Consider the following 12,667-nt stretch of genomic DNA (forward strand, 5'->3'; position numbering starts at 1 on the left):
ATTTATTAGGAAAGACATTGACAAGCTAAGGAACATCCAGAAGAGGACAGATGGGACACTGAAGAATCACAATTTCATAAGGATCATTTGATGAAATATTAAGATTGGAAAAAAGAAGACAGAGAAACATGACAACAGTCATCAAATTTTTTGAAGGTTGTCACATGGAAGAAGGATTAGATTTGTTCTCTCTAGTTCCATAAGACTTAACTAGGAACAATGAGTAAACATATCTGAGGAAAATTTATGTTCAAAGTAAGGAAAATCTTATGAAAATGGTTCTTCCTCACTGGAATTGTGATTTTCTGGGTCACTGTAAAGGGAGGTTAGTGTTCCCAAATAGGTTTTATTAGGTGGTCAAGAAAATCCCTTTCAGCTACGAAATTCTGTGAGTCTCACCAATAAAGAAATTTATTCTCATGAAGGTATCAGAATATTTTCTTACGCATTCAATTGGTATGAAAAAAGTGCCGAGAAAAGCAAAACTATTGATCTCTAAAATTCACATTTTTTTGCAAATGTTTTGGCTTAGTCTGAGTATTTCTCTATTAAGACATTTCATGGAATACTGATTCTTTGCATTTTTATTCCATCATTTAAGTCAAATCCTGTAATAAGGACCCACTGTATTTTCTGTGACTAACATTTGTGAATTCTGATTACAAGTGAGTTACAGATTTTTTTTATTTGTTCGTTTTTGTTAAGTATTTCTTGCTTGGTTTGCAATTTAAGTGTAGATAAAGTTGGAGCTCCTGCCTTCAAAAGAAGCATCTTATAAGACCATAGATCTCTCTATTAAATTTTAAACTTTTTATGGTTTTGGAAGTTCAAGCTTTACTTATTGACCAATAATCCTTTTGGTTATAGACAAGGATCATAAGAGTTACTTATAATGATATTAATTATCAGAAGAGATTCTTTCCCATAAAATAGAATAATAGCTTCCACTTTTCATTGATGGAAACTTCATTTCTTAAACATGAAGGTTGGAGAAGACAGGAGTCTAATTTTGTTTCATTCTCCTTAAAGCATTTCAAGCTTCCCAAACTGTGGCATTATTCCAAAACATCTCAGGAGACCATCCAAATCTGATGTGTAACACCCTGTTTAAAAAGTACCCTTAAATTTACATTTAAATTAATTCTTTAAAAAATGATGTTTGCAGAGGCGTTCAACTAGAAACAATTTGTTTGGTTTGGGGTAAGCCTCAAGTAAACATTTTTGTTTAATCTGTGTGTCTGTCTGTGCATGATTTATGTACTATATTGTTTTCAAAGACCCAATTGTGTTTGAAGATAATTATTTGTGGATCCATGCAGTTTGTTTAATAGCAATTGGGCCAGAATCACAATTACTGCAGGGTTGTTTTTTGTTTTTTTAAATGCGATGCACAGAATTTATTTTATTGTCTCCCAAATGGACATACATCTAGTTGAAGGGGGAGGGGAACTATTTAAGACACCTACCTATTTCATTTTACAGATCTAAAACTAGAACAGGTAAAATAGCATGATCATTATTTCTGCTTCACATTTCTTTTGGCTATCATTCTCTTTTATATTATTTTCCTTTAATGCTTTCTCCTTAGGTTAGGAAAGGGACACATAACTGTCTCTATTGTCAAAGCCATTTTAATTTTTAGCAAGCTCTAGGAGATGATTTTATCACTCCAGTATTGGCATATTTAGGAGATGAAATGTTGCTTCTGAAATATTGTGAGATTAAAATCATCTCAAAATCAAGATTTGTGCAGCTGGTATGGAAACAAGTTACTGTTATGTTGCCAGTGACGGTAATTACGCATTCTTCAAGCGTTTCCTCTTAATCCATATTTAGTCAAATCACAAGTCACAAAGTTACTGTATTGCTTTTAACTGTCCATATTTGCCTTGACAAACATTGTGTTGTTACTTGTTTGAGGAATAATTTGAAGAAATGAAAATGGCAAGAGAGTACTTACTTTTCAGTAAGTAAATAAATAAAATTTCAGAATGCAGAATGTTCGTTTCTGTTCTTGTCACACATATGCATTTGTTCCCGATACGGAATTCCAAACTTGGCCTTCTGTTCACAGCATGTATGTGGTAGAGATTTCTTCAAGTCATCACAGTACATATTTTATCTTACTTATGACATCTCTTCCATCTGTTTGGGGAAATCTATTTCAATCTTTCTATTAAATCTATTTTAAACATTTGTTATTCTTTTCCAACGGACATGTATATATTTGGTATCCCCCACTCCAATTTCTCCTTTACATTTCATTCAAAGGAAAGTAAGCCTTTGAAACAAAAATCTTTCCTTAATTAATTCTGTTCTTACAACATGATAGGTAAAGTTTGTCCTTTGAAATTGATCCTCAAGGACATTTGTACTAACCCTGACAGTTTTTTTTTTTCTAAATCTACTGATGTGAAAGAAAAACTTGAAGATCAAAGATGTATTTATTTTTTTCTGTCATCCTCCCACTGGTTAATCAACCTTCCTCTATACCAATCATACCAGACTAAAATGAATCTATGTCATCTCACAAATTTCAAATTAAATGCCTTTCCTTTCTATGTGGAATGCTTTATTGAGAAAGATCAGAGCTGTGCAAGTAAAGAGCACCTTAAATATTTAATGAGAAGACAGAGCTCAAAACAGTGGCCCTGAAGCCTCAATGGTCTTCTATTGCAGTTAGGGCAAATGGTGTTATTGGGGAATGTGTGGAACGGAGAGGGTTGAGTCATTAAGAGAAAGTGGAAGGGGAAGAAAGGAATGGTTTATTAACTCCATCTACTTTTTTATGGGAACCTTCCTTTACTTGTAGGCTGCATATGTATTCTGCATGTTTCAGAGAATTCTCATTTGCGACTCTGTAGGAGTAGCAATAAACATCAATACAACTCTCTGCATAATGCTTCAAATGGTTCTGTAGGTTATAATAAAATTCAATAATAAATAGTCATATTGTATTGGTGTAAAATCTGTTGATAGGGATAAAGTTATGGCATCACCAAATTCCATCCCTCCACCAAAGACCAGTTCAAGTCCCACCTCCATGATGCTATGTTTTCTTTTTCTCATTCCTATAGAATTTATAGTCACAGAATAACAGTATCATAGCTTTAGAGAGAGAAGAAAACTTAGAAGTATTCTGGTTCAACAATTTTGTTTTACAGATGATACAACCGAAGTTGATCTGAGAGGCTGAATGATCTCATATAAGATGGAAGTGACAGAATATGTCAGGTTTTTTCAACATAGTATTTATTTTAGTGATTTTCTTTTTTCTAGAAATCAAAAATAATTTTTATTAATAGAATTTCCAGAATCGTCCCAGCCTCTCCCAATCTCCCTGCATCAAAGAAGGCATCATTTGGGAGATAGACACCTATATACAAATTATATCTTTCATGTTTCCTTTATTCAGTTTACTCTCTGGAGATAACATTCACAATTTATTTTTCAAATATTAAATTTGTCACTCTATATAATGTTCTCTTGGTTCTACTCATTTTACTCTTCATTATACTGTATAGTCCTTTCCAAGACTATTTTTAAATTAGGCTGATAATCATTTGTTAAGGTAGGTGGTATTCCAACACAATCATATGCTACAATATTTTTTTAACCATTCCCCAATTGATCGACATCCCTTTAATTTCCAGTTCTTTGCCACTACAAAGAGAGCTACTATAAATATTTTGGAAGATAACAGTTTTTTTTCCTTTCTCCCTAAACTCTGTAGTAAACATTTCCAAGGGTATACACAATTTTATAACTCTCTGGGTATAATTCCAAATTTCTCTTCAAAAATAGTTGGATCAGTTCACAGCTCTACCAAAAATGCATTAGTATCCTAATTTTTCTACATTTCCTCCAACATTTGTCATTTTGCCCTTTTGTCATTTTAGCCAATCTGATGGGTGTGAAATGGCATATCAGAATTGTTTTAGTCTACATTTCTCTAATCAGTAGTGATTCAGAACATTTTTTTCATATACCTATATATTGCTTTGGTTTCTTCATCAGAAAAATTATCTCTTCATATTCTTTGTCCATTCCTTAGATAGTTTTTATTCTCATTAATTTGAAAAAAAATTCTCTATGATGAGTTGTGTAAGACTTTCTCTATAAAAGATTTCCCCAACATTTCTGCTTTCCTGCTAATCTTGACAACATTTGTTTTATTTGTACAAAAAACTTTTCAAATTATTGCACTTGAAATTATACATTTTACATTTTACAATGCACTCCATCTCTTGCTGATTCATAAATTACTCTTGTCCATAAATGGGACAAGTAATATGTACTGTTTTTATAATTAATTATGATATCTCTTTTTATGATTAGATCATGAATTCATTTTGATCTTATCTTAGGGAAAATACAAGGTTACCATAATCTTTATATGTCTGTACTGTTCCACTGATCTACCTTAGCCAGTACTAGAGAGTTTGAGCAATTACTGCTTTATGATACAATTTAAAACATAGTACTGATAGGCCTCCTTTCTTTAAATTTTTTATTAATTCTTTTGATATTCTTGATCTTTTGTTCTTCCAAATGAATTCTGTTATCTTTTTTAGCTCTCTCTCTTTTTTTTTTTTGTAATTTAATTGAGATGCCATTGAATAAGTAGATTAGTCAGGATTTTTATTTTAATTACATTGGCTCTACCCATCCACAAACAAAATTTTCCATTTATTTAGATCTAATTTTATTTGTATAAAAGTGTTTTATAATTATATCATATAGTTCCTGGTCTTGTTTTAGCAGTTATACTCCAAGATATTTTATTCTCTTTGTAGTTATTTTAAGTGAAATTCTCTATCTTCTTGCAGGACTTTGTTAGTAATATATAAAAATGTTGATGATTTATTGAGTTTATTGATAATGTACTAAAATTATTGATAGTTTCAACTAACATTTTTAGTTGAATCTCTAGGATTTTCCAAATATGTTGTAATATCATCTAGGAACAAAGATAGTTTTATAACTCTGCCCATGTGGCATCCTTCAATTTCTTTTTCTTCTCTTATTGCTATTGTTAGCATTTTTAATACTATGTTAAATATATATAAAAACACTTACCTTCCATCTTGGAATCAATACTGTGTATTGGTTCCAAGGCAGAAGAGTGGTAAGGGCTAGGCAATGTGGGTTAAGTGACTTGCCAAGGGTCACACAGCTGGGAAGTGTCTCAGGCTAGATTTGAACCCAGGACTTCCCATCTCTAGGCCCAGCTCTCAATCCACTGAGCTACCCAGCTGCCCCACTATGGTAAATATTTGTGGTAATGGGCATCCTTGTTTCATTTTGATCTTATTGGGAAGGCTTCTAACTTTTCCCCATCATGAATACTTGCAGATGGTTTTAGGTAGAAACTTCATATCATTTAAAGAAAATAATCCATTTATACCTATGTTTTATGTTTTTCTTTTCTTTTTTCTTTTAAAGTCTTTTTTTATAAAGCAGGATTCTCTTGTGGGGGAAGAGAGTGGGATATAGAGGGAAGAGAGATGATATAATAAGAAAAGATATCAATAAAAATCTATTCTTTTGAATTTTTTCAGTTCTGTGATTTTATTTCTTTAGTAATTTGTAGAGCCTATTTTATTGAAGAAATTTAGAAACTCCCTACCTGGGGTGTTCAAATTCAGAAGACTTTTCACTATATAAAGCTGACCCCTGAATAATTGACTTTGATCTCTCACCAGGACTATTCTCTCATTTAATCCTCATCCTACTACACCCTCCAACCAGATCTCCAGAAACTGTGCCTTGGAGAAATTTAGGAAATTCTGCCCAATGTCTTCAGGGATAAGACTTCACTTTGTCTAACTAGCCTTAGACCCAATCATTGCCTTTGATTTTAGACATTTTCCACATTATTGCCATACCTGTTCTCTGCCACAATTACCTGCTTTCTACCTCTTCTTTTAGGAACTATAATTGTACAACTACTATTACTATTTCTGGAAGGATTATCTAGGAATAGTTAGGTGGTAGAGGGCCAGGCCTGGAAACGGGAGGTCCTGGGTTCAAATTTGGCATCAGATGTTTCCTGACTGTATTAGGCTGAGTAAGTTACAACCCCAAATTTGTAGCCCCTATCATTTTTCTGCCTTGGAACTTTGTATCAATTCTAAGACAAAAAGGTAAGGGTTTAAAAAAGGAAAGAAAGAAACAACATTTTTCAATTGACTTCTATTATTCTATTCATCATCTCTTTGAATTCCTTGATGAAAACATCTTTCCCTTGGCACTATATGTGTTGGCTCCCCCTACTGGAGTGCAAACTTCTTGAAGGAAGGGATCAGCTCATTTTCCTGTTTGTATTTTCAGCACTTAAATGTAGTGCCTGGTACATAGTATTCAATTCATAGTTTTAATTTAGTGTGAATATGAATCCCTTGAAATGGTTGTACTTTTAGAATTTCTGCTCTATAAATTTATGCTTCATAAATATAAATTGGGTTGGATGCAAGGACCATATTTTAAATATGTTTTGAATAATGATACCTTCATAATAATGCTAATTTTAATCCGTTTGATCATTTTAGTTGATTTATTATTTGCATTAAAAGGGTCCTGTAAGTGCTAAGTAGTTGAGTGGCATATAGTCAAGAAGACTTGAATTCAAATGCTGCTTTAAACTTATACCCAGCTGTATGATGCTGGATAAGAAAATATCTTTCAATCTTAATTTCTTCATCTATAAAACTGATATAATTATAGAGTCCACCTCACAGGGTTATTGCAAGGATTAGATGAGTCAATAGCTAAAACACTTTGCAAACCTTGAAGAACCATGTAAATACTATTTTGTTGTGGTTACTAGAGCATATTTCTTCATTCACTAATTGATTTAGATATAGGATAACAAAATAATTGCTTCAGAGCTGGAACAAACTTCAGAAGACATCTATTTCAACATATCATTTTTTAAAAACAATAAAACCAAATTACAGAAAGTGTTTGAATCCACTCAATTTTTCTTTACACCAAATGCATCATTCTTTGCATGGAATGTGTCCTAGGTCTAGTGATAGATAAATAACAAGTTTGAAATTAATCCTATTAATAAATTACATATGGCATGAATTAATTAATTTGAAAGACCATTTAAAAAAGAATTTTAAAGAAAATTTCAAGAAAAAACTGAGGGGGCAGCTGGGTGGCTCAGTGGATTGAGAGCCAGGCCTAGAGACAGGAGGTCCTAGGTTCAAATCTGGCCTCAGGCACTTCCTAGCTGTATGACCCTGGACAAGTCACTTGACCCCCATTGCCTACCCCTAGCTATTCTTCTGCCTTAGAACCAATATACAGTATTTGATTCTGAGATGGAAGGTGAGGATTAAAAAAAAAAGAGAGAACAAATTTATGGAACAACCTCCAGGAATTGATGCAGAGTGAGAGGAGCAGAACCAGGAGAACATTGTACAGAGAGACTGATACACTGTGGTACAATCGAATGTAATGGACTTCTCCGTTAGTGGCAATGCAGTGATCCTGAACAACTCAGAGGAACCTACGAAAAAAACCACTATTCACATTCAGAGGAAACACTGTGGGAATAAAAACACCAAAGAAAAACAACTACTTGAACATGGGTTGAAGGCATATTGTTGGGGATGTAGACTATGAATGAACATCCTAGTGTAAACAACAACATGGAAATGGGTTGTGATCAAGGACACAAGTAATACCCAATGAAATTGCATGTTGACTATGGGAAGAGATAATGGAGGGGAGGGAGGAAAATAATGTGATTATTTTAACCAAGGAATAATGTTCTAAAATGACTAAATAAACTTATTCAAATGGAAAAAAATAGGAAAAAAAGAAAAAGCTGAGAAGTGAATGGTTGAATTGAACACATGGACATGGCTACCACTTAAGCTGTAGACTAAGAGAAGTCTAAGAAGTAATGAATTTCTTCTGAGGGTGGTATCTAGATGGCTTAATTAGATTCCTACATTCATTCATTCAACAAACATTCATTAAATAACTACTGTGTTCAGGGCACTGTGCTAAAAAGTAAGATATAAAAAGGCATGAAATAGTAGTTCTCACATTATATCCATATAACAATTTTTTTTCCTCACTCTCATCTCTTTTTTCTAAATGCACACTTTTTTTACTTTCTAATTTTTGCTGAATACACCACTATGCTAGTTCATAACCTGCAAGTTATACTCATATTTTCATGTTCACTAATTCTTGACATCTAATTAGTTGCAAAGTCTTATTGGATACATATCCACAATGTATTATTTCTTTCCCACTCTCTATTCAACCACCTTCATTCAGGCTTTTGTTACTTTTCACCTAGACTATTTTAGTAGGCTCCTAATTGGTCTCACTCTCCCAAGTTCCTTTCTTCTCTATACTATGCTCCACTTACATGCCAAGTTGATATTACTAAAGTACAGATCTGACCTTTGTCACTCCCCTACTCAGGAAACCTCATCATTTCCCTAATACCTTAAGTTCAAAATACAGGCTCTTTTGTGTGGCACTGAAAATCTTTCATTAACTGGCTCTAGTTTATCATTCCAGGCTGATTATCTATTATATTCATTCATGCCCTCTATGCTCTAATCATATTGGTTTTTACATGATATTTCATTGCTCTGCTTCATGCTAATTAATGTAAGGGCTTTTCCTCTATCCCTGGAATGTTTCCTTTTTGGTCTTCCTACTGTGAAAATTGGATTTGACTCTCCCCTGATTGTAACAATGAAGGTATTTAGCTCTTCCCTGATTGTGAAAATTTAAATTGTAACTCATGTCTATTTTTAGATTTTAATCCCCATAAGTGTAAACACCCTACTTAAAAGTTAAGTATGAAGATCTACCCATTTATATCTAATCACCCAAAGTGTGATCCTACTTAATCATGAAGTAGGAAGTCTGTGACCCACGTGTGAAATAGTGGGTAATGAATCAGAATCGACTAACTGCCTTCTGGGCAGTCCTAGAGCAGAGTGTCAGCTGTGATTGGTAGACATGAAATTAGGGGAAGTGACACAAGAGAAAATGCCTTTAAAAGAGAGAGTGCTACACAGAGGTTGGGGATTATTGGAGTGGAGTTCAACTTGGACTTCCACTTCTGCTGGAGGGAATTCCTCACGCTTTCAAATTGAGGCTGGTGAAGAGGGGCAGACTCTTAACTGCTGGATTTTCTGAAGAGACTTCCAAGGTCGAGGCATGCTGAAACTAATTCTCCCTGCCCAGAGGAGCCAGGAGTAAATTACTTAGTGTTCAGGCTAGATATCTTACCTTGTCCTCTCTCTGATTTCTTGCTTCACTCTTTCTACATTTTACAAATAAATTGTAAATAAAATTTCTTTGAAATTAATTAAATTCCTGGCAATCAAACTCTTAAATAATCAATTCAACCCTTTAAAAAACAACCCCTATCCCCCCCCCCTTATATTACTGTTGCATATAACTACTAGCAAGCTTCCAGGCTGAGTTCAAATGTTACTTCCTTCAATACATCTTTCCTAATTTCCCTCTTATTTATTTTCTATATATCCTTTGTATAGTTTCCTGGGAATATGTCATACCTCAAAGATGAGCTCACTTTTTGTGTGTGTGTGAGTGTGAGTGTATTTCCCTGGAACTAGCAGGTGGTAGATTTGATAAATACTTCTGGCAGATAGATGAATTGATAATTATGTATTTCCTTTCCAATGCATTCTCTAAAAAACAGTCTCTTCATAGTTACCCCCCCCCACTACTTACAAACCTTCAGTAGCTTCAGCACTCTCTCTTTTGTAAAATTCAAACCCCTTAGCTTGACACTCTAGACCTGATTTATAACAGATCCCCACTCTATTGAGATTTATGGGATTTGATTATTAACACAAAAATATGTGGTAGCTCTAAATACGATGACATAGTTATCACAGATAAGCACAATTCTTAAACTCTACATTTTAATACCTGAGCCTATTAGAATAAAAAAAGAATAAGGCCTAGCATGGATATTTCTAAGAGTGAAGTCAATTGAAATTATAATTGTTTCCTGTGCAGGTAACTAAAGGACTTAGGAAACATCAGTGAAAGGACATCCAGGTCACCATTTAATTTTGATACTTGTCTCTTAGACACAGAGTCAGTTTGTCTACAATGGCCTTTAGCCCTAATGTTATCACTATTAAATTACAAATAGCCTTTGGTATTTCCCTTTAAGTTAATACTTTAGTTCAAATGCAAAATACTGTTCTTATTCATGTCTTTGATTTACACCAAGAAACCTTGCTCCAGCAGAGCATGAAATACAGCTATGTTTGGTCCTGTACAACTTCCTTAAAGAATACTTAATTTGATTTTTGCCATTATTTATCTCAGTCTCACCTCCCTGGGCTGCTGCTGTTCAAATTAATTTGCATTTCAGACCTCGGCATTTTACTTTGTCATTAGAGTTATGAAATGTTTTTACTCAGCACAACTAAGAACTGATGTTTTACCTCCCACTAATGGATCTTTAATTAGACATTGTAATGAACCATTCTGTCATTCCTTCATTTCTAGTGAGCAGTCTTGTAAATGCACAGTGATACAACCCTCTACTTATTAGGTTTTGTTAGCTATTGGATTAATAATTTTTATTGAACTGTCTACAGTCATATTAGAGGATTGCTTCCTTGCAAACTATTGCCTAATCATTCTCCAAGGATGTTAGTTGACATCTTGATCAACAATGTTTGAGGTCCAATCTTGCCGATGCTATTAGGACTCCTGGACCTTTGGCAAGTTACTTAACCCCTGTTTTAGGATTAATTGGTTAATTTTAATAAAGTGCTCTGCAGGAGAAATGGGAAGTGCTGTGACTCCTAATGGTGATAATGAAATGACCATGTAGCCATTTATAAAACATTAGGCCATCTTTCCCTTGGTGAACCTCAAAGCATGGCATAGATCAGCCAGACCTGTCCTTTCCAAGAACACTTATAAGCTACAGTGACTGTCATGCATCATTCTACCTTCTGGCTTATTTCTAGCACATAACTAAATGTAGATATACCATTAATGAAATGAGACAGAAGGCAATGTCTTTAAAGTCTAATTTCTATTACATAAATTAAATGGGAGTAGGGAGGGCAATAGAAAAATCATTTTACTTTGGATCTAAATTTATTTTATGATTTTCTAAAGCAACGTATTGTACTTTTCTAACTAAATACAATTACCATGACCTAAAACTTTGGTAGGGATGAGGAAGGCCCGGGGTTAAATATTAGTTATGATTAAGTCATATATGGATGGCTGAGAATGACTTACCTTTTTTGTAGAGATATTTTATCTTACCAATTATGAGTAATAACAATTTTGCGCATGTTTTCTGAAGTTATGTGATCTAAATTGTCTTCTTCCCTGCCCCTTTCCAGAGCTGGTAAGCAATTTACACAAAACATTTTACATATTTTATAAACATTTATCCAATAATGGAGTTGTCCAAGAGATCATTTAAATAAGTGTACCTGGTAGTATCATAATTCATTCTCAGGGGAAAAAAAATTGAGACAGCAATTGAAATGACTCACTCAAAGTCACACACATATTATATATAAAGAAGAGAAGAGATAAAAACTGAAACTAAGAGAAAGATTAAAATACAGATGCAGATTCTGTTTATCTAAACATTAAAATCAAAACAGGCTCCAGAATGTACTGATAGACATAGCCTCCACTTACAGTACTGGCATCTGTCTCCTGTGTATTCAGGCATGCACTGGCAGTAGGGTTGGTTCCCTGCAGTAACACTGCAAGACCCTCCATTTTGACAAAATCTCTCACAGACCATCTGATTGCAGTTTGGACCAGTAAAACCCAAGGCACAGCTACAGGTTGGTCTTCCTGTTGGTAAAGGATAAAAAAAGGGAGAAGAAAAAAAAAATTTGAATGAGTTAACATGGTGTGGTAGAAAGCTCTGAATTTTAATCCTAGGTACAGAATTGCAGTTTCTAGCTGTGTGACTGTGGACATATTCCTAAGCCTCCCTGAGATTCCAGGTTTTTTTTTTAACTCATTTGAATCTCTTTTCAATTAAAAGTTATTTATATATATATTCCACTACTCCCCTTGCAGAAGCTAGCTGGCCCTGTGAATAGAGTGCCATAACTGAAGTCAGAAAGATGAGTCATTCTGAGCTCATACCTGTCCTTAGATGTTTCTTACTACCTGTGTGGCCTTGGGCAAGTCACTTAACCCAATTTGTTTCAAATTTGTCATCTGCCAAATAACCCTGACAAGGAAATGGCAAACCACTTTAGTATCTTTGCCAATAAAACCCAAATGGGGTCATGAAGAGTTGGGCATGACCAAAACACACACACACACACACCAATAACTGAACTGAACAATTTTTTTCCCCTTTAGAATATAAACTTCTTGACATTATAACAGTTAAAATTTAGGAATATGGGGAGACTGAGGCAGGTAGAAATTAGTTTCTCTCTGCAAGGAGTATTATATTTTTTAGAGGTTTATTAAGGATTAAGGATTAAAGAATATACAAGTAAGAAACATGTGCCTAGGCCAGAGGCCTAGACAAAATAACCTCACATCATGGAAGAGACACCTCTGCTCCAAAACAGAAGTCCAAAAAGAGACCCAAAAACCTTTGCCACCAGCTTAAATCCTTCCTTGATCTAGGCCCACCTCA

At 34.1% G+C, this 12,667-nt stretch overlaps 1 protein-coding gene across 7 annotated transcripts in view; it reads right to left on the minus strand.

Moving 5' to 3' along the window:
* The window catches only part of LRP1B (LDL receptor related protein 1B), a 2,480,145-nt gene that overhangs the window by 69,936 nt on the left and 2,397,542 nt on the right, over nt 1–12,667 (minus strand). For all 7 annotated transcript variants that reach the window (XM_007494117.3, XM_056797188.1, XM_056797186.1 and 4 more), the window contains one exon: nt 11,698–11,859. In XM_007494117.3, the coding sequence (XP_007494179.2) occupies nt 11,698–11,859 (162 nt within the window). The remainder of the gene's footprint in view (nt 1–11,697; nt 11,860–12,667) is intronic.

This window comes from Monodelphis domestica, chromosome 4 (genome assembly GCF_027887165.1).
Source record: "Monodelphis domestica isolate mMonDom1 chromosome 4, mMonDom1.pri, whole genome shotgun sequence".
Lineage (NCBI taxonomy): Eukaryota > Metazoa > Chordata > Mammalia > Didelphimorphia > Didelphidae > Monodelphis > Monodelphis domestica.